The following is a 23,535-nucleotide window of genomic DNA, read 5'->3' as shown; positions in this document are numbered from 1 at the left end:
CTCTGTTGACCTTTTGGTCGATGTTGACCTCAAAAACAATTGATGGTTCAGTTCACTGACCTGATATGGAAATCCTCTTCAAATTTGAAGTCAATCAGATGGAAATTGAAGATTTCAAAAAGTTCACAAAGATTTTAACCTGTGGCCCATGTTGAACTTGTGAGCTAAAAAACATCGATGACGTCATGAGGGGTCAAAAGATCACGTTAAAGGGTCACCAAGTCAAATTTCACGCCCATCCTCTTTGCCATCCACCCTGCACCTAAGTGGACGAATCTTTTGGATTCTACTTTGCTTGAAGGAAAGTGTACATGTATGGGCAGTTGTTAAAACTAAAACAAATTATTTAACTTCAGTACAACATCATTAACCCTTTCCACAAAAATACCGAAAATATTGAGAAAATGCGGTTCTGTATTGAGTTTACTGTGTGAGTGCGCCCTTCGCATACGAATGATTAATTTCACTGTTTATTTATAGTTTATGGCTATGGTTATTAACATTCTTTTTTTTGTTACAGGTGAGGCCATTGTAACTCCCTTAACACTTTAGTGGTGGTGTTAAATTGTCAACTGACAGTGTTGTCTTTTTTTGTTACAGGACGTGCAGACAACTGTTATTTTGATGAATGTTTTAGTGGTTGTATTGAATATCTGCTGGCATGCATACCTGCTTGTAGCTGTAGTTTATTGGTGGTGGATAATTGTCTTTTTTTTCAGGTAACCCCTATTATGGATTAGTGCTCCAGTGGTGGTAGTGCACGCTTTGTTGTAGTTAACTGGTGGTGGTGGCTTCATCATGTCAAAGGCAAAGAAACGCCGAACTGATCATGGTTGCAATTTAGAGGAACTGCAGATGCCTCCTCCTGTATGTATTTTAGATGTGAGTGGCATACAGCATGGTGAATTTATACCACTACACAATATAAGGGGTCCTCCCCAGGAAAAGCTTGAGATGTTACATAATCTTCGTGAGAAACGGCTCCTTCAGTCTCATGATTCACCCACTTGTATGGAAGCTGTGTGTCGGTTAATTCCAGACACTCTTGATGGTGTGGACCCAGAAATGACAGGCTATCACCGGGGATGCTATCAAGCCTTTACCAAACATCAGGATCGTTTGAAATGTGTCGTACCAGACGATGAACCCTCAACAATTCGATCCCCCCGTAAACCATCTACCTCTTCCAAGAACATTTTTCCACCAGAATGTATTTTCTGTGAAATGCTTGAGACGAAAGTTTCCGGAAGGACTGAACGTTGTGTCCAGTTTGCATCTTTCAAGGGAAAGGAAGCGGCTTGGACTCGTATTGAATCCCAGGCCCTAGAAATAGGAGACAATCGTTTACATCGCAAGGTGGCAGGCGAAGATTTGTTTGCAAGAGAGGCTCGTTTCCATAAATCCTGTCATGGTTCATTCAAACTGAGATATGTGAATTATTTACGTGATCAAGCCAACAGAAGTATTGAAAACAAGCAAGATGAAAAGCTTGAAGCTCATCAAAGCTCATTTAATGTAGTTCTGTATTTTATACGTGAGAGGGTAATTGGGCAGAAGGAGGTCGTGCAACTTGGAACACTCCGCCACCTATACGTCCAAGAACTTGAACGCTGTGGATTTCCAAATCCAGATTTCAGAAGTGATAAGATGAAGACCCGAAATCAATGAGTGCATTGCTTTCACAAAAGTGTTTCCTGGGGACAGGGGATGCATAACCAACAACCTGGTGTACAGCACAAGCATCTCTGTTGCGGAAGCAGTTACTGATGCATATAGGCTTGGTTCCAAAGACAAGTTTGAGGATGTTGCCTTGCACTTGCGCAGTGTTGTTCAGGGGATGTTCATCGAGTCAACACCACTTCCTTGGCCTCCTACAGCTGATGAGCTGGATGCCAGGGCATCAGAAGAATACCTCCCAACAGACCTGGTGAAGTTCCTGTCGACTCTTATCCTGGGTGAAGCAGATGTGGAAAAGTCTGAAAAGAGCCGATGTCTGGTGCTTTCAGTAGCTCAGGTGAGTTTTAACCACCTTTGCTTTCAACATCTTTGGGACAATATCGCTAGTCCTCCAAATTGTATCCAGTTTTAGTGCTTTCTATCATGAAAATGTAAATTATTTTCTCTATAAGTTCCATTGGTTTATTTTCCAGGACATCTGCCGTGCTGTGACAAACGGAGAGTGGAAGTTACCTAAACACATCCTCCTTTGCAGCACCATACGCCACCTATATCGAAGCAAGCAGCTAACCAATATACTTCATAGATTGGGTCACTGTGAGTCCTATGACTTTGGCTTGGAAGTTGAGGCAGCACTGGCGGAAGCAATCGGCGATGTTTCCTCTTCTCTCACTCCCCAGATTGCTACTGGTGAAGACAACGAAGTTTTTCATGTTGAGTGGGACAACTTAAACAAAATAACCACAAATGTCCATGGTTCAAACGTGGTGAACATCACTGGAGAGATCATCATACAGGAGGTGAAACCAAACACTGACATTGCCGACAAAGATAGAACCCTCCCACTCAAGCAGCGGAATAAGACTCGTTGTTTTGAAGTTGGAACCCCACCAACATTGCCCCCTTTTCATATTTATGGTCGAGTTGGGCCCAAGTTTCCAACAGGGGCTAAGTTCAGTCCACCCATCGAAAACGATAAGTTGTACTCAGAGTGCATCCAAGAGTACCGTTTGTGGTTACTTATGCAAATGGTCACTGGGAGTAAAGAAACACAACTCGTCCCTGGATTTGGTGGCTTCATCTCAGCTACTGGCAAAAAACCATCTCGAAAGTCAACCATTGACTATTTCAACCCTATCAATCAGCCGTTCACTGAGTATTCCGTAATCAGGGAGTTGTTGAAGCGTTCGGAAGATGCTACGCTGGAGGTTGGCCAGAAGTATGTTCTTAGCACTTTTGACCTTGGAGGTTGCATGAAAGCACTCCCCCTCATTTGGAAGTTCCCAGAAGAATACAAGAACCATGTGGTAACCCAGGGGCCTTTCCACACTGTGATGAACTGTATAGGCATGTTGACTGGTCATAAATGCATGAGCTCAGGCTACTCTGAAATCCTCCTTGAGGCTGGACTTGTAACCAGTGGCTGTCTTAAGAGTGTGCTAAAAGGGAAGGCATATGCGAAAGCTCTATTCTGTCTGAAGACTGTTAGTGAAGCAATTGAGCGTTTGTTGATAGAGTGCTTCAGTGAAGAGGAGAATGTAGATGTCACCAACCCTGTGGCCCTGCTCAATGCTGCCCAGAACTGTAGTCATGAGTCTCTTGATCATGCCTTGCATGATCCATCTACTTGCATCATTTTGGACAAGTACCAGGCTTACGAAGACAAGGTCCGTGCTGGCCACCTGGGGAAAACGGCCACTTTCTGGTTCAGTGTGATTGATCATACTCGACTTATCCTGATGTTGTTGTACGCCGTGAATAAAAACAACTTCGACCTCTTCCACAAATGCAATGGTGCATATGCAATGGACCTCCTCTTTGCATATGATGGGCCAAACTCCTCCAGGTAAAACATTTCTTTCAATATCAATGTCAAGTTGCAAGTACAAAACCCACATTCATTTTTTCGACTCTGCCAAAATGTGTTATGAGGCCCACATACATCTTATCTTATTTTTTTTTTACAGGTACCTAGTATGGTTGGATGTCTTACTTACGAACATCGAAATGTCTCATCCTGGGGCTGAAGAGTTGCTCAAGAAAGGTGGCATTGCAGTAGCACGTTCTCTAATCCCAGGGTCCCTCAGTGCAGTGGACAAGACGATGGAGGAGACCTTTATGAGGTTCGCAAAGTCTGCAGGTGGGTTTTTGTAAATACTAAAAATGACCTTCCAAATGGTCTCGTTTCAATGTGGGTGTCTGTGGGGGAAAAATTTATATTAATGTATTTTTAAATTGTAACAAATGGAGTTTCAGAAATGTAACTTTTATGCTGCAAATTGAATTGGCTGTCATTTCTGGCCAAAAGACTTTTGCCCTAAATGATAAGAAATGTGTTGTTCTGGAGCAGAGTGACCGAGCTGATAAATGAACCTTTGCTTAGAAAATGTACAAAGTGGCTTTTTGTCTAAAGGACACGTCTACAGTCTGGGTGAATATCCCCCAACCTCTCTCTCATGGAAGTATAAAATGTTTTGAAAGACACATTTTCTTAGTACGAGCACTTGAGGAAGTATAGTTTCTCAGTGGATCGTACTCCTTGGAACTGACCAAGTACCAAGTTAGAATAAAACTCTCTGATGTAATGTAGAAGTGAATTGAATCGGGTTGGTCTAACTGTTAAATAAAATAAGAATAAATGAAATAGAACCAAATAATATTGCAATCAAATGGGGATTCTTAAGTTCATTGTACAAGGGTGAGAAGTGTATGGTGTATAATTAGGAAATAAATTGTTTCACAAGGAAGGACTTGTGTGGACATCAGTTTTATCAGTGTCGATAGGGTTTTTGTAGGGTTTTATAATCAAATCGGACAACCGTTAAACTCTGTCTGAAGTCAAATAGGATTCCACAATCGACCAGTTAGAATCCTTCAGGAGGACAACGATCACAACAAGGTGGGTTAAAAAAATCCACATCAGTGTCCAATGCACTTTTTATATCGCCGCTTCCATTATATTGCAGTAGGATTCGTTGGTATCTTCTCTAAGTTTGAAGCTTACCAACGACGGTGCCGCAGAACCTCAACACGAGCTCAGTACTTTGAGAAGATGCTGGAGATGTGTTGCCTCATTGATGACCCTGACTGCCCAAAGACTGGAAAGCACCGTGAGAAAGAGAGAGCAGAAATCAAGAAGTCTGAAGATGCAGTACAACGTACCATTGCTGCTATTCGTAACTTCACCGATCCTTTCTCATTGGCCGACAAAGACCATCTCGACAGCTTGGCCTCTGGTGCTCCTGCTTCCTCTGAGGTAGAATTTGATGTACTACATGCTGCGAAAGCTGGCAAAGAGGCCAAGGAAGCATTCATCCAAGAACGGTTTGTGAACGGCTCTTCTGAGAAACTATTCTTTGAACCTATCAAGAGGCGCAAGTTGAAAACAATGGACGCTTCGAAGAAAACAGTCAAGCTCAGTGCCTCACATGGAAAGGTAGGTTATATTTTAAAAACACAAAAAGAGAGGAAATAATGTTCAGTTCTCATTTACGTCGGTCGAATGTATTTTCATTTTGACATTGTTCAATGAGTTAAATAATGTGGTTCTTATTTCCTATATTGCAGATTGTCCAATACCGAGAGCAAAGTGACCTTGCCTTCATGCTGCTGGTCAAATCACAGAACCTGGATGAGCCAGTACACCTTGATGAACTGATGAGATATTCACTCACCCCTGTACCTCGTAGCCTTGGTACAGCTGATGGCTTCTTCAATAAGACCAACAAAGCTGCACTTCTACATTTCTTCACAGACGACAGTCAGGAGGATATTCCTTATCCGAAAGGTGCCCTACATATCCAAGAAGGCAATGCACTTTTTCATGCTCTGATAAACATATCACCTACATTTGGAAAAATATGTCTGCAAGTGTGAGATCAGATGGTGGCCAAGAAAGATTTTTTTCTTCTCAACTGATTCTTACCATGCTGATTCTATCAAGGCTCAGGAGAGGTTACGCCGAGGATCTTCTCAGCATTATCTGATACAAGGACCAGCAACAAGAAAACCAAGTGACTTCGAGCTATTCCTGGCAAATGAACACAATAAAACACAGCTCTGCGAACAACTACTCAAGTTGTGAAGCAGCAATGCAGCAGCATCTCACATGGAGCAATGTGGAACAGCACTGGTGGTAGTGGATGGCAAGGCATACCAGTTACAATTATCTGATGGTGAGGTTAGTAAATTGAATTCCATGTGTCAATTTATTGTAAACCCTTTCCCTACTGCTTAAAATCAGTATGTATGATAAATTCCATATTATATCATTTCAGGTTACAGCACAAGGAATTCTTGAGTTGACGTCAAATCAGGAGGAAACGGACACAAGGCTTGTGCTGTACCTGAAGTATGCAGCCAAACTGGGTTACAAGTCAGCTGCAGTCAGGACACCAGACACCGATATATTTGTCATCCTCCTGTTTTATGCCAACACAACAGGTCTTAACATCATTCTTGACATCGGAACTGGTAAACATCGTCAGATTGCCAACATAAGTCAAATGGCAGAATCCATGGGTGCCGACAACTATAAGATGGTCCTGGGCCTGTACGTGTTCACCGGGGAAGACGTAACTAGTTCCTTCGAGGGAAAGGGCAAGATCGGACCCCTCAAGAAGTTACAACGTCATCCAATTTATCATGAAGCTTTCAGCTATTTGTTTCATTATCTATGGAATCCCCTGACTATCACAGTTTCTTTTAACTTTTGTGTGGCAATTCATATAATTGTACTCATCTCCTTTCAGAAAAAACTTGGGGATGCATGGTCTGTAAAGCCAGAAACGATTGATGATATTGAGGCATTCACATGTCTGATGTACGGCTACTCCAGACAGAAATCTATTGACACTGTACGTGGAATCATGTTGAGGAAGATGGTTGGGGAAGATGAGCAACTGACAACCAAATCTAAGATTGACCTCTCCCAGTTGCCACCTTGCAGAGACAACCTTATCCCACACATTGGTCGAGTGAACCATCGCCTTGCTATCTACAAGCGAGCAGATATTCCAATCTTCTGGTCTCCAAAGCCATATGATCCTGAACAAGGTTGGGAAAGAAATGATGAGGGTGTTTTGGAGCCAGTGTGGTCTTGCGGCCCAGTTCTTCCCCCTACCTTGATAGACTTAGTTGAGAAGACTACGGAAGAGATGGAAAAGTGTGATGATGACATTGAGGAAGAACAGTCCAGCCAAGATAGTGACCATGAAGAACTTCTCAGTGATAACGAAGACTAGATTAAAATATAAACATTGAGACTTTTGGCAGTCGTAATAATGTTTCAGCATTAATTAGTTGTGGGCCTGCGTATTATAGTAACTCGTTAACACACGATCTCTATATAATGCATATTCCCATATCAATTAGTAAGGAGTGGAAGTGAAAATACCAAGAGAATGATACATGGACTGTATTTCAGGACTCATTGGAACATGTAAAGCCTTTTACCATAACAAAAAGGCAGAGAAAACAAATATGTGTCAAACTTCAATTTCACAGGAAACTTATTACAAAAATTCATTTTTTTCAATATTTTTGGTATTTTTGCGGAAAGGGTTAATGATGTTGTACTGAAGTTAAATAATTTGTTTTAGTTTTAAAAACTGCCCATACATGTACACTTTCCTTCAAGCAAAGTAGAATCCAAAAGATTCATTCACTTAGGTGCAGGGTGGATGACAAAGAGGATGGGCGTGAAATTTGACTTGGTGGCCCTTTAACGTGACCTTTTTTTCAAAAAAAAAATTTTCAAAATATTTTCGAAGTATTTTTCAAAATACAATCAAAATATTCCTGCTTTTCTTTGAAAGCGTGGGAAGAATGAGAGTTTTAGTCATATATAGATGACCTGATGCCATTTGGTCCTATTGCAGGGCCAGAGTTGAGGGTTGAACAACCTTCTCCACCTTCTCAGGTGCAAAAGCACAGAGTACAAGTAGTTGGGGACGACAGGGAAGGATGGGTACTGAGAGTGAGGGGCTGGAGATGCAAAATTTGGAAGCAAACACAGAAATGAGGCATTCAGCATTCTCACAAGCAGAGATAGCTGTGGTAACATTTGAAGTGAGGAAAGGGATTGGGGGGGGAGGGGAGCATCCACCAGTTACAGACGTAACAAGACACCACCAGCTTTTAGAGGAAGGAGACAAGTTTGAAACTGTTAACATTGAAATTCAAGCTGTTATCATGATTTTCACGATAACATAATCATCAATTACCTTTGGCACGTCCACCATGATCTTCACCTTGTCACCTGGCTCACCACATACATCACAGGCACCTTGGATCTGCATGTTTTTTTTCCCAGCAGGTTCTTCATCATCATTACACACATCTTGACCGTCACCTGCGGATATCAACAACTGTTTCAGGCAAACATTAAGTGGAAAAAAACATGGTTCAGAGAAGTTCTCCATTGCCAGGATAACATTGACGGTCCCGGTGGGTGTGGAGCACTGATCTTCATGTATTGTGATCTTCACATCATCAATTTAAACGAGATATCTGCAGCACAACTTTCCTTTGATCCAGTGATGGCCATATTTTTTCTAACCACCACATTACCTTGACCTTCAACATTTATGGATAAAGTGTAAATGAAGAAAACGTGTTTCCATCTACAATCTACCCATGAAATGTAACATTATTAAAATCAGAGGAAAATTATTGAAGTTCTGATCAAAAAGTTGTTTTCATTAATTTGGTTACAATCCAAAAAATGTAGGTCAAGGCCATAAATCAAATACCAGGTGTACAACTTCAGTGCAGGTACACTGTGATGATGTTGGAATATCTTGGAAGGCCAAGTGGTCTTAGTGATTCCGCATTCTCAAAATTGAGCGATGACAAAAAACACCTTTATTTTTTTAAGACCACCATTTGAACTTGACCTTTACCCCAGAGAGACTCGATGTAAATTATTTGCGTTGCAGAGAACAATGAGTACACCACCTCTAATTGAATGGAAGAACATTTCACAGTGAGATAGGGATCTGCACGGAGGTGAGAAACTGAAAAGGTGCTACCTGTGTCAGATCAATCAAAAGTACAGCTCAAGACAAGAAGTTTAAACACAGAACGTTGGAGTGCAGATGAGAAAGAAACCATCCTTCACTGTGAATCATATTCTTCGCATGAAGAGTGGGGGATGTGTGGCCCAGGTAAAAGGTTTTTGGACCAATCGAGAAGAAAATTGTGAACCAGGACGGTGATGGTTTCACTTCATAAATTAGAAAGGGTTGTATCGACAATCCATAAATACCTAAGAACTGAATAGAGTTGATAACAGTTAGGACCAGACAACAAGTAACAACAGAGGTGAAGGCCATGGGGGCTAAGGACTCACCGGGGATGGAGAGAAGGATGGTGGGGACTTGGTCGCAGTGGAACTCGAAGCGGCGATGCAGTGAAGCCGTATCTCAGAACGTGGTGTAGCATTGGGACTCCGGTGGTGGAGACGAATTGTGACGGAGTGAGGGGATGCAGTCCACCCTGGGGAGGGGTGGGGGGGAAGTGGAATTGTGAGGGGGTATGCAGCAAAGCCAGATTTCAGAATGCTGTGTAGCACTGGGACTCCAGTGGTGGAGACAAATTGTGATGGAGGGAGGGGATACGGGCCCACTCTGAGGAGGGGGAAGAGTGGAACAGGCCCAATGGCATGGACTGGGTGACACCTATACAGACAGAGGGGAAGGGAATGGTAGATGATGATGAGCAGGAAGAGGGAGAATGGCAGGATGGAGGAGATGAGGATGATGACATTGACACCATTCAGAAAAAAGACCACAACTCTTGATGAATGGAAAACAATAAAAAGACTAAAATGCTTGTTTGGAGAACCAGCTGATCATTTGGTAAAATTGTGCAAAACCATCCCCCTTGAAAGAAATCGATACTGTGGGCTTTGCAGTGGCACTGCTCATTCACAAAAAAGGAACAGAAAACAACACTGCAAGAAGAATAGACCAGGCTCCACAAATCGAAATTAAACACCACCATGGAAACAGAGATGAGATACAGAGAAACAACTGAGAAAGTAAAATTGGACAACTTCAACAATTGATGAGAGGAAACTGAAACACAAAGCTGAAGAAGATAATCCAAAAAATAAAGGAGAGCGGCACTCAGTGGAGCGCATACCTCTGCCAGGCTGAATAGTTTACATTTTGTATCCCAATGATAGACTGGACCTGCATCCTCACCTCAACTAAAATCCAAATTGCTTGTTCTCGTCACCTGTCCAGCTCGTACACTAAGTTTTGTCATAACCCACCCACAACTTTTTGAAACATCGTGCTATATATAGTTTTTGGCCCAATTTCTCAATGGTGAAGAATCCCTTGAAATTGTCGTTTCCGGATGCGGATCCAGATGTTCACCAAAATTGAATCACTTCGTTGTCACAAACCCAACCTGTCCATGAGGTTTCGACCAAATCCATCCGTAACTTTTTGAGATATCGTGTTCATCGACAAACAGCGGTGGAAAATATAACCTTCCTCTACCTTCGAAGGCAAAGATAATTATATTGAGGGTTGTGAATCCAGAGAGGACTTCGTGCACCTCCTGGATGGAAATAAAGCGCCGACACACACGAGTAAAGTTAGTTATGTCTCATAGTATTCTGTTTATCTCTTAAAGGGGAACCCAAATGCTCACACCACCTCAATGCTAATCTATCCCTTGATAATTTACAAAATAGATATGATGTCTTTTTCCAATTTCCGAATTATAAAGTCGGTGAATTTGCGATTAAAAGTCGAAACGTTCTTTTTCAGCCGAGCCGTGACGTCGCATCAGGAAGTCGACCGCCATGTCCATACCGTCTCGGTGTTACATCACGGAACGATTCAACTCGAATGGTGAATCGTTTAGGGTTTTCCACAAATTTGCCGAGTCTATGCGTCCTCGGTGCTTGTATAGTAATACAAACCGAGAAAGTTTCATGCTACATCAATGGCCGAAAGACCCGAAATACCTGAGTGTGGATCGGGCCTACAAAATGTTTGCTTTTGTGCTCAGAACATTTTACAAAGAGCTGTTATGAAACAACAGACATGCTTATATCTTGGTCTGTTCCACCATGATTAAGAGAGAATGCCATCCCCATGATTAAGCGGAAGAAAGAACCGTCACTTGAAAATGGAACACCATCTCTACCGAGCTGCAAACACATCTACACGGGCAATCTGAGCGGTGAATCAAACACCTGTTGCCATTGTCCGGCAATTATCACAAGAGTTCCTGAAAATAATTATTATCAGCACAAATTTCTACAAATGAAATGAACCACTATCTATTTATCGTGGAGGGAAAGTATGTGCAGTGCTTATAGAAAGTGTACACCCCATCCCCCCTTCAAACTCTTCACCTTTTGTTGCCTTATAGCCTGGAATTAAATTACATTAAATCAGACTTTTCCACCTTTATTTACACATCGTAACCCACAACTTCCAAGTGAAAAACAAATTATACAAATTTCACGAAATAAAAAAAAATACAAACCGAGAATATCTTGATTGGATAAGTGTCCACCCCTCCTGAGTTAATACCTGGTGGAAGCACCTTTGACAGCAATTACAGCTGTGAGTCTGTTTGGATCGGTGTCTACCAACTATGCACACCTTGATTGGGAAATATTTTCCCATTCTTCTGTACAAAACTGTTCAAGCTCAGTCAAGTTGCATGGGGAGCGTTGATAGACAGCAATCTACAAGTCATGGGACAGATTTTCGATTGGATTTATGTCAGGGCTCTGACTGGGCCACTCAAGGACATTTATCTTTTTGTTCCTCACCCACTACAGTGTATCTATGGCTGTGTGCTTCACGTCGTTGTCATGCTGAAAGGTGAACTTCTGTCCCAATTTCAGCTTTCTTACAGAGGGCAGCAGGTTTTTTTTATGTATTTTGCTCCGTCCATTTTCCCTTCTATCCTGACAAGTGCCCGAGTCCCTGCTGATGAGAAACATCCCCATAACATGATGCTGTCACCAGAATGCTTCACAGTAGGGATGTGGTGTTGTTTGGGTGATATGCTCTGTTGGGTTTGCAACAAACAACGTTTTGCGTCTTTGCCAAACAGTTCCATCTTGGTTTTATAAAACCACAAAACTTTTTGTTACGAAGCTTCAGAATGTCCGGAGTGGTTTTTGGCGGACCTCAAAGGGAACTCAATGTGGGCTTTTTTGAGTAATGGCTTGTCTTGCCACCCTACCGTACAGGCCAAACTTGTGGAGTGCTTGGGAATTTGTTTTTTACTTGAAAGTTGTAGGTTACGATGTGTAAATAAAGGTAGAAAAAGTCTGATTTAATGTAATATAATTCTAGGCTTCAAAGTAACAAAAGGTGAAAATGCTGAAAGGGGGTGTACACTTTCTCTCGGCACTATATGATACATATATGTATGTATGTATCATATACTCCGCCAAGAGGATTTGACCAAAGACTCTAAAACATTCAGGATTTCCCCCCCTTCAACCCTCATCCCCAGCACCACTCCCCCTCTACAATCCATCATCCCCACAAAACCCACCACTATCTCACCCCCCACCCCCCACAAAACGGGACGATCCCGAAACATACATGACACCTGGTCAGCCTGTCATGGTGAGACAAAGCATTCATCACCCATTTTGTCCGGGGTGTCCGAGTGTGCATGGGCGGTGTCCATACTATCGGGCGATGATGGGTATTTCTGCTCGAGTAATGTAACCGATTTATCAATGAATACAAAATACCTTCTAAACCACAATTGAACAGAAAAACAAACTGGACCAATCTGTGTTGAAGATGCGACCAGAGTTTTCATCTTCACGAACATTTCCTCCTCTTCTTCCGAATCGCTCGCACAAGGCTCCAAACAAGAAGGCTCCATAATTCCAACGAAAGAGTTTCCATCACCAATTTTGTCTCCATTGGTTTCTTTAAAATCCCACTGATCAGTTTCAACATTCTGAGAACCTTCAGAGTTGCTAATGACGGTGGAATGAGTAACTGAATCTGAGCTTGAAATACACTTTCTCGATGTGAAGCCGCCATTCGGATCAATTTGGCTTCAAGATGTGACGTCGCTGACAAAATCGAAAATTGACATTCCAGGGAGTTTTTTCAACACTATGTGATTGGCAAAAAATATAAAAATAAATAATCAACAATGTTTTTCCTTCAAATTAGACCTTCATTAATGATTCTCAATGGTTTTCAGAAAGAAAAAAATTACATTTGGGATTCCCTTTAAGAATAGGCTGCATTGATGTTGACAGATATACGTTCTGACTGTGAAGTACATGAAGCTCTTTCACGTAGCAGGCTACATGATAAGTTCAACCGAAGCAGGCCACATGGGGCAAAAACACTTCCCATGCGATGAGTGGCCATGTGCGATTCATTGCGGGCCCTCCAGGCCGGAAGAGTCCAATAAAGGCTGATGGGGAGAGAGTGGATGGCCAGGAGTAGGGGGGTCAGTTTAAAGACTACGAACTCTGTTGAGAGTGGTAGGGAGTGTCCACGTGGCCAAATCATCCTTTTCCCCATCTGCACAGGTGTGGAATGATGTCATGTGGATGTAAAGTATAAGTTGTGCTTAAGATAGAATGTAGAGCCTTAGATACACAACACATTTTTTTTATTATTTTCCCGAGCATAGGAATAAGAATGTACAACTAACAGGGTTAGAATAAGGGGAGCTTGCAGATCCATGAACAGAGAGCTTAACAACAGCCTTGGGAGAGGCTAAAAGGAGAGATGAGGGGTAGTGTGATGGTTGTGAGTCCAGAGAGGGCTTTGTGCACCTCCTCGATGGAAACGAAGCACATGCACATTGGAATAAGATTAGTTGTGCCTCATAGTATTCTGTTTAGCTTTAAAGAACAAGTTGTATTGAGGTTGATCGATATGCATTGTGACAGTTAGTTAAGTACATGCTCTTTCACCCTTATATTCTGGACTTGAACCATTTTTCACACACAACCACACGGACTGTCCGCGAGAGCCCTCTGGTGCAGTTCCGCGTGCAACTAGCGGGAAGCGAGGAAACATCTCTGTGATAGGCACGTAGAACCTCCTCCTTTCCCAAGAACTTTGTGGGTCAGCCAATGACGAGCTGTTGTTAGACAGAGCAGCAGGTGGATAGCGCCCTGGGGACAGAGTAAGAAAATAGCACCGCAAAGTGGGCGTAACCCCTCAGCCCCTTGACGCAAACCAATTTCAAGATGGTGGCCATATTGAAAATCGCAGCACGCCCATTTTCGAAAGGAACCTTCCTCTACTCAACCCCAACACACCCAGAAAAATTTGATTTAATCGGACAAGGCGTTCTCCTCGAAATTGACGGAAACCAATTTCAAGATGGCTGCCATGGCGGCCACAGTGAAAATCGCAGCATGCCCATTTTGGAAAGGAACCTTCCTCTACTCAACCCCATTATTCTTCGCCAAAATAAAATCAATGTGTGAAGCCGTTCTCAAGTTATTGTCCAGAAACCAAATTCAAGATGGCTGCCCGAGCCGCCATATTGGATATCGGATCGCACTGATGCATAATTATCGAAAGGAACCTTCCTCTACCCAGCCCCAACACACACTGCAAAAATGGATTTAATCGGACAAGGCATTCTCCTCGAAATTGACGGAAACCAAAAGTTGACAGACACCCGGACAACGCCTATGACAACAATACCCCTGAGCCAATTCGGGCTGAGGGAGAAAAAAAAAAGGACTATAAATAACAGACACAGCACAGATGTATGGTTTGGTTTTATGAGTGGGGATTGTGTACGTGGGCAGTTCTGTTTGTACGCTTCATCAACCCGTTGTTTATGAGCTTTACCAGCACGTGGTGTATGTCGCTTAATTAACCGTGTATATGCATGGTTTACTTTATTCTCTTTCTTGTTCGCGTTTTTATTTTCTCACTCGTTCTTGCACTTTGTTCTGTCTTTTTTTTCTTCCCTTTGCGGGCAATCACCCACATCATCGGGTGATTTGAGAGAGCGCAAGCAGAGTGGAGGAGGAGGAGGGAGTGTGAGGAGGTGGATCCAAGGACCATCAGGCCAGACCATTGGGCGACAACTCAAGTGTGTCGAGGCCACAACACCAACCACAACTAAGTTCTCACCTCTCCCTCTTCTCACCCCTCATCCCGTACTTGCCATTTCTTCGGGTGTCTGGATCCATTTTGTGTGGAGGTGTTAAGTAATCGCTGTAATAATTCCAAGGGTGGGTATGTCACATCGAGGTAATGGGAATGTTGTGAATACTTGCTAGCCTGCCATTGACAATACAAGCTTGAAACCGTCTTGAATTGTCCTGTCGTGTTTTGATCACGGCATGGAATGCCTTAGGGCCATTGACCCAAGGTTGATTGGCCAATGATAGACGACAGGATGCGGCTCGTAATGCTGGTTCATTCTGCCAATTAACATCCATTGCGCATCTACCGGCAAGATTCCCTATCTGGTACAGTCATCTCACAGGTACGGTAAACCAACCCTGACTGCGAAGACCTGACCAGAGGTGAGTGTTGTAGATGGCGTCTGTGGCCTTTTTAGACACCTCAGACTGTCGGAGTTATCCAAGAGCAGCGAGGTCCATCACAATGTGTTGTTAAATGTCAAATGTTGTCCAGATATTGATCAACGATGCCCTCTGAGGAAAAATCCATATTTAGATAGGAAGAATTTATTGTCAATTCATGCCAATTGTTTACTTTGGGGTGATTGCATAATTTTAACACCCAAATTCAGATAGTCATGAGTCTCACTCTGGTGTAGTCACCATGAACAATGTTGCCAGGAGTTACATATGGGGGCCTGGAATAGACCATGACATACAGTCCTCGCTGTATGTGTCACCATCACACTTGTCAGAAGCTTACTCAAGTTCCAACCCATTCACCTCTAAATGTGGCCAATGTGCAGCTTCGACCACGGTTTGATGACCTTGATTATGCTGGACTCTTTCTGGACAGAATATTCCTCGTCATTGATACCCATTCTAAGTGGATTGAGCGTGTCATTCATTCTTCAAACTCCTTAACTATTACCATTGAATCCTTACGAACCATGATCATGAACCTCCCTTTTGAAATATTATGGATTATATAACTTTAAAAACTTAAAACATTATCGTATCCAGATCCGGATGTTCACCAAAATCGAATACACTTGTCCTCGTCACACATCTAACCCGTCCGTCAAATTTTGTCTGAATCCTTTCATAATTTTTTGAGATATCCTGCTCACAGACAGACAGGGATGACAACATAACCCCCCCCATCCACCTTTGGTGGCGGAGGTAATAAGGACTTTCAAATGGAATTTATTTCGGAATTGTCCGTTAGTAAAGTGCCAGCTTGTGCATCGATAAACTACACAGACAAATGAATACTAACACAACATTAGAACATGTGAGTGGTGTGGATTGCAGATTTTATGCGAGCTTCAAAATGACGTCCTGGCGTTGACCTCGTCCCACCCGCTATCCACTCAGTATAGTAGAGGTCAGTGATTGCCTGTCCGTGATGAGCGACCGCCCCGAGAACATTTCAGCTATGCTTCAGAAAATTCGGGAACTCAAAGTGAGAGCGGAGTAAGAATAAGATTTGACCGTTGATTCCATTATGAAGGTGACCATATGGGACATCGAACAATCGGGGACACAGCGATTGTAGGCGTTGCTCAATAGAATCAATGTATCTACCAAATCTAGCTCAAACAGCCGATAAATGAGGGGACAGAGCCGATTTGACAGTTGAGCCCATTGTCATGCTCAACAAACTAAAAATCAAACATCAGAGATGAAGGGACTGTTCAGTACAATCAGAACTCTCCTTTTCAGCTGATTTGACCAATAAATCAAGAAATTGTAGCAATTACAGGAATTGACATTTGAACCCATTTAAGATCACATGAACAAAATTTGATAAGTCAGGCTAACACCAATTGCTAGGAATGTTGAGAACATTAAAACGGAATCGCCCGTAAGATGAAAACTTTGAAAAATCCCAAGAGTTGACGGAGCAGAAATTAAAAATTACCTTAACGGACATCAAAAAAAAACTTGGGGATCGTAGAGGCCACAAAGAATCAATACTCCCAGTTGGTGGTGTATATCTGTTGATGTTTTGTTGTTTTGGTTTTATTTGCAATTGTTGGAGCTGTATTCGTTGTTTTGGTTTCTTGTGTGCCATCTTCCATTTGCACCTGTCTTTGGAATATTTTTTGCTTTCGATGGGTGAGAAATATTCTCTGGTTTGTTGTTGTCTTCGTGTTCGTTTACAAATTGGATTCAGTAGTCTGTTGCACTTTTCACGTATTCTTCCAATCCTGCAGTTGTCATTCTGTGCGCTTGGTTGCGTTATATCAGGCCGCTACCTCCTCGTCTCGGCAGGAACATTCTCGGGATGCAATGATTTTTGTTAAACATTTTGTGGAGGGTTATTTATTCGTACGCAGCCTGTGTCCAACATTGGAGTACTGTTGAAGTATAAATCAAACTTCTTCATATTTGTAAATAATAACATTAATAACTGCTGTAATTGAAAGAATTTCATGTGAAAAATAAATATTAATCCTGTATTACATTTACATTCACAAGCAGCTGTGTGCGTTTCATCATTGGTTAAATTTCTTCTCTGATAAATATTGGACCTTGAGAAAGACGGTTGTGCTTTTTCCCTATTGGATGAATTTTGCTGAGTTCATCCCTCCCCCAACCTAAAGACAAACCACAAGCAGTTCCTTGTCTTGTTTTGTTCAACCATCTCATTGCACCAATGTTTGCTTAAGTGTATAATAGGACATTTGCTGGGGAACCGAGAGAGGGTTTCATCATTGCTGGAGTGCCTCTCTCTATACGTATGTTCAAGTGATTCAACTCTGTAAAATAAATTGTAAAAATAATCTGTGAGTGAGTTTTCTTCCACAGTACCCTGGATGCATTGTTTAGTCTCAACCCTTTTGGTCTCTCCATATGAAAACACCTTTGTGCTCTTTTCAAGCAAGCTGAATGACAAGTTGAAAAAAACATCATCGTATGCAAATGAAATTTTCACCTGAGGTTGTCAGCCATGACTCCACATCAACAGATCTTCTAGTACTCACTGTGTCCATGGTTCTCTGTCAGACATGAATTGCTCTACACTTCATTGCATATTTCTGTCAGATTGTGGCCAGCTTCAAGTATTCTGGAATACATATCATTATTGGCAAAGCACTTTTATGAAGCTCAATAATTATGAACAAGCAGAGAAACCAAGCAATACTTACAAAAACATCACTTTAATTCAGGGTGAGATGAAATACAATTTTCCTACATGCCTGATTGTGCCACAAAGTCACTTCTGAAAAACATCAGAGAGAGATGTCACAGTGAGTTTCCTCTTTAATTCTTGTGCTGTTGTTTCTTGCCAAGCCCAGAATATCACTTTCTTTACAGGCTCCACCATGAGGAAGCCATTGTCTTCAAAGCGTCCGTGTAGCGTGCCAGCATCCAGAAACACAAAAGGACTCACTGCAGAGGCCTTCAGAACCACTGTAAATCTCTGCAGTCCAGCAGGGTTCACAGCGACAACCTGGAAATGAACGTCGAGATATAGCAAAATATCTTTGTGGTCTCCCTTCCTGCCAAGCTTAACAAGCCATATTATTACAGGTTTTGAAATATTCAGAACTAGTGAATTATCCGATTGGGGGATTTTTCCACGTGTTGGTGGAATCTGCAGTTGCCGCTTCCACTTCATTAAAGTTAAGTTTTCCAAATCGGATTTGTCATGTTTTTCTGTTATTGCTTCATCCCTGTGATGCTGTTTGTGTTTTTGGCCAATTTTCCATGATAAATCTTACCTTGTGCTATATTTGTCAAATTTGTTTTCGTGTTGTTCATGGTCTATTCCTCGGTTAGCTGCCATGAAAATTACATGTCCTTCTTGGTGTCGTATTTCTCGTTTTGCTTCTTTCTTCCTGAATATTGAACTTTCCACCTCCTCAATGTTATCCTACTTCCCTCCTTACTTCAAAATAAAAATAAAAACAAACAAAACTAGAACGCCACTCTTCAGTTATGACGTCGGCAGATAAGCCTCCGTCCACATTATTACACCATTATACATGTGTGTACCAAGTTTGATTGAAATCCCTAAACCCGGATCCAAAATGTTACATAATTCTGACTGCCAGCCCATGCATCCGATCAGGCTGAAATTTAAAACACATTCCTCATGTTCTCTAGATCATAATTGTGAAGTTTCACATTGATTGATGAAGCGGTTCAAGAGAATTAATTTTTTTTAAAGATTTTTGTTCAATCCAATATGGCTGCCAGACCATGTGACCTCTTAATCATTCGTGAACATCCCAAAGGCTTGGGGAACATTTAGGTGAAGTTTCCCTTGATCTTTCAAACTGTTCTGGAGATTTTTAAAGGTTTATTCTTCAAGAAACCATCGCTCTCCAACTATGTGACCTACGATGTCATAGGTGGAGAACTTTTTGTTCTGCATGGATAGGCGATCATACCTGTAAAGTTTTGCCGTGATCTGTTCAGCTGTTTCGGAGAGTTATGTTAAAAACAATAAGGCTGCCGAACCACATGATTGATGCCATCGATTTTTTTTCCCCCCATACAATTTATGGACAAGATGAGCCACAAAAATTTTCATACTGATCCGATAAAGCGTTCAACACATGCAGTTATAACGTCATAATGAAGACACCTAGGACGTCCTCAAAAAAAATCACACTCATTTCCCATGTGGAGTACTTTACATGTGCCAAGTTTCAATGTTTTTCCATGGAGCGGTTCCAGAGATAGAGGTCCAAAGTTTTTCCTTTTTTCCAACATGACTGGCACATCACATGACCTATGACATCACGATTATCATAAAAAAACATTCCACATGAGTCATCATTCATGTAGAATGTTTTTAATCGCACCTCATGGTGAAAATTTTGTGACAATCGGATAAGCGGTTACATAGAAAACAGAGAAAATTAGCACGGATGGACATATTTACAGATGGACAAGATTAACACAAAATGCCTGTGGTGACTTCGTCAGTGGAGACATTAAAAAAAAAAAAAATTCACTCCACAATTATCTCATTCTACTTGAATTTCCTTCTGCCTCCTGCACTCCATTCTTTTTTTATCTCCCTTTTCACAATATCTCCAAAGTGAATCTTCATTGAATAGCAATGCTTCTTCCTTTAAAAATGCTTCATTTCCTAACTTCTCCATCAGGAGTACCACTCCTCTTCTTATTACCGATATATTCCTCTTCTACTTCTTCACAAGACCTTTCTCTGTGCCTTCAACAAAAACTCTTACTTCCCATCCATGATTTTTATCTCCATTTGTCCAATTTGGGATTTTTGGAATCGGCATCCCTCCACTTCATATCCACTCTATCTACATTCCTCCTTAACCCACCTACTCAAAGGTCCTCCATCCCTCAATGCCTCTTATTCTGTCCCTAACTGTGTGGACCTCAAACATCTGAGGTCTCTGTTCCAACCTGACAGATCTGTCAATCCAGGCCACTGCTAATAAACCGGACATCTGTTTAACAGAAACCTTCCTCCCACAAGACATCCCCGATTCCTTGGTGTCTTTCTCCCGGTAATTGTCTCCTCCGATTTGATAGGGCTGGAACCCAGCCCCGGCGGCGGAGTTGCATCCCCATTAAGAACTCAAGTTCTCACTGCCCCTGTACTGATCTTACCTTTGACTGTGACCTCCCCTCTGCTTCCACCTCTTGTTTGACTGTGACCTCCCTCTGCTCCCACCTCTTGTTCATCTGTGTGTTGTACTGTCCTCCAAACAGTGACGATTCCATTTACATCTCTCTCTGACATCATGGACAAACTTTTAACCATTCATACCAACTCCCTCTTCCTTGTATGTGGTGATTTTGATTGTCACCGTGCAACTTGGCTGGGTGTTGGTACCTCTCTCACCAACCATGGCACTTCAGCAAAGGACTTTTGGGACTCCATATGACCGACTCGATTTATGAACTTTCCAATCCGGATTTCTCCCAATAGCAAATCCTGCCTTCGGGATTTGGTGATGACAAATTTCCCCACAAATGTCTCCTGCTCCTCCTCTGCTCAAATGCTTGTGAGAGTCAACATAAACATCTCAGAGAGATACCTCAGTGCTGGTGAGTCTGGCAGTTCACTCAGGCAGATTTATAGGCACTGCAAACACTCATTTCTCTGCAGAACTGGTCTCCCATATCCAATGCCCCTGATTGTTAACTCAGCCTGGGAATTGTTTCACAGAAACCTGCTCTCTCATGCGCTGATCCATCCCATCTCATCTTCATTTATCCCACTCTTTTTCCCACCCATGGTATGCTGGATCATGTGGTGAGGCAGTTGCTTTGAAACAACTGGTCTTCTCTTACTGGAAAACAAACAACCAAAAAGGCAACCTCAGCTCATTCCACAAAGCCCTCAACAAGTGTGTGTCCATTCTCAGGAGCCAGAAAACAACATCTGCCCAACCTCAAGATTGAACTTTCAAACTTTCTGCCCTCCTCTAAAACCTGGTGGTGTCTTGTTAAGTCTTTCTCTGTTGTATGCTCCCCTTCCATCCCTTCCCTCACTTCAAATGGCACCACAGCTGACACCACTTGTGAGAAGGCCAAATGCCTCAATTCTGTGTTTGCTTACAAATCTTGTCCCAAACTCCTCACTCTCCATACCCGCTGGACCCAGTCGCACCCAATTGATCCTGGACTTAATGTCTTTTGCACCTGAGAATATGGAGAAGTTACGAGCAATCCTCGACTTCAGCAACCATGATTATGCAACTGCACCAGATGGCATCAGATCACATGTCCTAAAAACCTGCTCGGCTGCTCCCTCTCCCGCTCTCCCTCTCTCTCTCTCTTCCCTTTTCACCATAGATCATACTCCATCTGCTTGGAAGTCAAACAAGATCACTACATTACATAAAAGGTACAAAAACTGATCCCCTTAACTCTTGACCAATTAGCTTACCTCCAACCATCAGTAAGGTCATCAAATCCATCATCGCAGTTGAAATGAAATCCTTCTTTTCTCCAACGGCCTCATCTCAGATCACCAATTCAGATTCAGACCAGGTCACTCCACTTTGGACATGCTGCTCCCACTCTCCCAACAATGGATGGAGACCCTCAATGTCCAGATATGAGATAAGGGCCGTCTCTCTGAACACATCTCGAGCTTTCAATACAGTCAGGTATCCTGCCTTGCTCTCCAAACTCTACTTATGGCATCCAAGAGCCAACTCCACACATGGCTTACTGACTTCCTCTACTCTCGTAACCAAATTGCGGCTCGCTTGAAACAGAATCCTTTCATTTTCCTCTCCCCGTTAAGGCTGGAGGGTCCCATGGCAGTGTTCCTAGCCCAGTCCTATTCCTGATCTTCAGAAATGATCTCTCTGACTCAGAAAATCCTCTTTAGCCATGTGCTGATGACTCCACCCTCTGTTGTGACATCCTTCATCATCCAGATAGGCAGGCTACAGCCTCTTCCCTCTCTTCAGACTGTGATACGAAAAACAAAAAAAATACAAACTTGTCAAACATTTGGAATACATCTTTCAATCTGGACAAATCTCTCACACTCACGATCTCTGTCCAAAAGGACCATCTGGCAAAGCTCCCCCTCCCCCTCCCATTTACATTTTAAAACAATCCTCTTGAGAGAGTTCAACCATTCAAACTTCTGGGTCTTACTTTCAGCTGAGATCTTTCTTTGACAAACCTCATTTCAAAGTTGGTCTCCAAAGTCATTCAACAACTGGACATCCTGCATTGTGTAAAGTCCTACCTTGGCACACCTGAACTTCTATTCACCTATAAAGCCTTCATCCGCAGCTTGATGGAGTACTGCTCTCCTCTCAGGGCTGGCTACCCTGCTTCACACCTTGCTTAGCTCGATGCTGTGCAAACCAAGGCCTTCAAGATTAGTTGCTTTATTTTGCCTTGTATATAGCCTTATAGCCTTGGTTTGCAGCAACAAAATGTGAAAAATTTGAAATGGGGTGTAGACTTTCTATAAGCACTGTAGATTAGCCGTTGCAGCAAAAATTGGTATTCCCGTCAGTGAAGAGACAGGTCTTGTATATATGCGAGGAAAATTTAAACGTGACCTCGAGAAATGAGTCCAATAAAAGGACATGATGATGATGATGATGATGATGATGATGATGATGATGATGATGATGATGATGATGATGATGATGATGATGATGATGATGATGATGATGATGATGATGATGATGATGATGATGCCTGCACCAATCCATGGAGCCCTGTGACACGATGCAGGGAACAGGAAAATGAGAATTCCTCTGCCCATAGTGGATACCATTGGAGGTCATGAGTTGGGCAGTAAGCAGGCAGAGAGTGGGAGAGCAGTCTGCACATGATGCAAGAAGCGTAGAGAGGGGACGTCGAAGGACCGACTGGGAAGTGCGTGCATGCAGCAGAAATTCTGAACTGTTGAGATGGCATGCTGGTTGGAAAGAGTCCCAATGGTAAACAGTCAGCTGCAGAACAAGAATGAATGGAGAATAGGTGAGTGGGGAAGGAGCATCGAGAAGGTTTGATTTAAAAGAGTTGGCCTTGTTGCGTCACCTTTGGTTCGATGAAATCTCGTGGATTATTATGGTAAGACAAAAGGGTAAGATAAGAAAGGATGACAGCAAAATCAATATTGCAGTCATCCACCAAAATAAATAAATATTACATACACAAGACATTTTTAAGGAAAAAAAGAATAGTGGTACAACCTTGATCATGCAATTGCATTGTAAAGATGGTCAGTGATCAATTGTTAACAGCTGCAATTTCATATT

At 42.3% G+C, this 23,535-nt stretch overlaps 1 protein-coding gene and 1 long non-coding RNA gene across 2 annotated transcripts; one reads left to right on the top strand and one right to left on the bottom strand.

Annotated features, from left to right (window-relative positions):
* Nucleotides 1–798: 798 nt before the first annotated feature.
* LOC147006951 (uncharacterized) lies at nucleotides 799–7,371 on the top strand. The gene is given in 9 exon segments (XM_085867718.1): nucleotides 799–1,658; nucleotides 1,660–2,014; nucleotides 2,151–3,523; nucleotides 3,645–3,817; nucleotides 4,644–5,113; nucleotides 5,245–5,577; nucleotides 5,579–5,857; nucleotides 5,955–6,335; nucleotides 6,432–7,371. Coding segments are annotated over 9 exon segments (4,713 nt in total). The 3' UTR covers nucleotides 6,921–7,371.
* Nucleotides 7,372–9,156: 1,785 nt separating this feature from the next.
* On the bottom strand, nucleotides 9,157–23,022 carry LOC147006950 (uncharacterized). The gene is made up of 3 exons (XR_015054508.1): nucleotides 22,970–23,022; nucleotides 17,736–18,254; nucleotides 9,157–9,174 (listed from the first exon to the last, which is right to left on the bottom strand). It is a non-coding gene; the product is annotated as an uncharacterized LOC147006950 (long non-coding RNA).
* Between the last annotated feature and the right edge of the window lie 513 nt (nucleotides 23,023–23,535).

The sequence above is a fragment of the Eptatretus burgeri genome, unplaced genomic scaffold (genome assembly GCF_056783735.1).
Source record: "Eptatretus burgeri isolate ZD-2024b unplaced genomic scaffold, Ebu_testis_v1 Ebu_testis_scaffold_989, whole genome shotgun sequence".
Lineage (NCBI taxonomy): Eukaryota > Metazoa > Chordata > Myxini > Myxiniformes > Myxinidae > Eptatretus > Eptatretus burgeri.
Note: the sequence above shows the minus strand (reverse complement) of the source record. Positions and strands in the feature narration are given on the sequence as shown.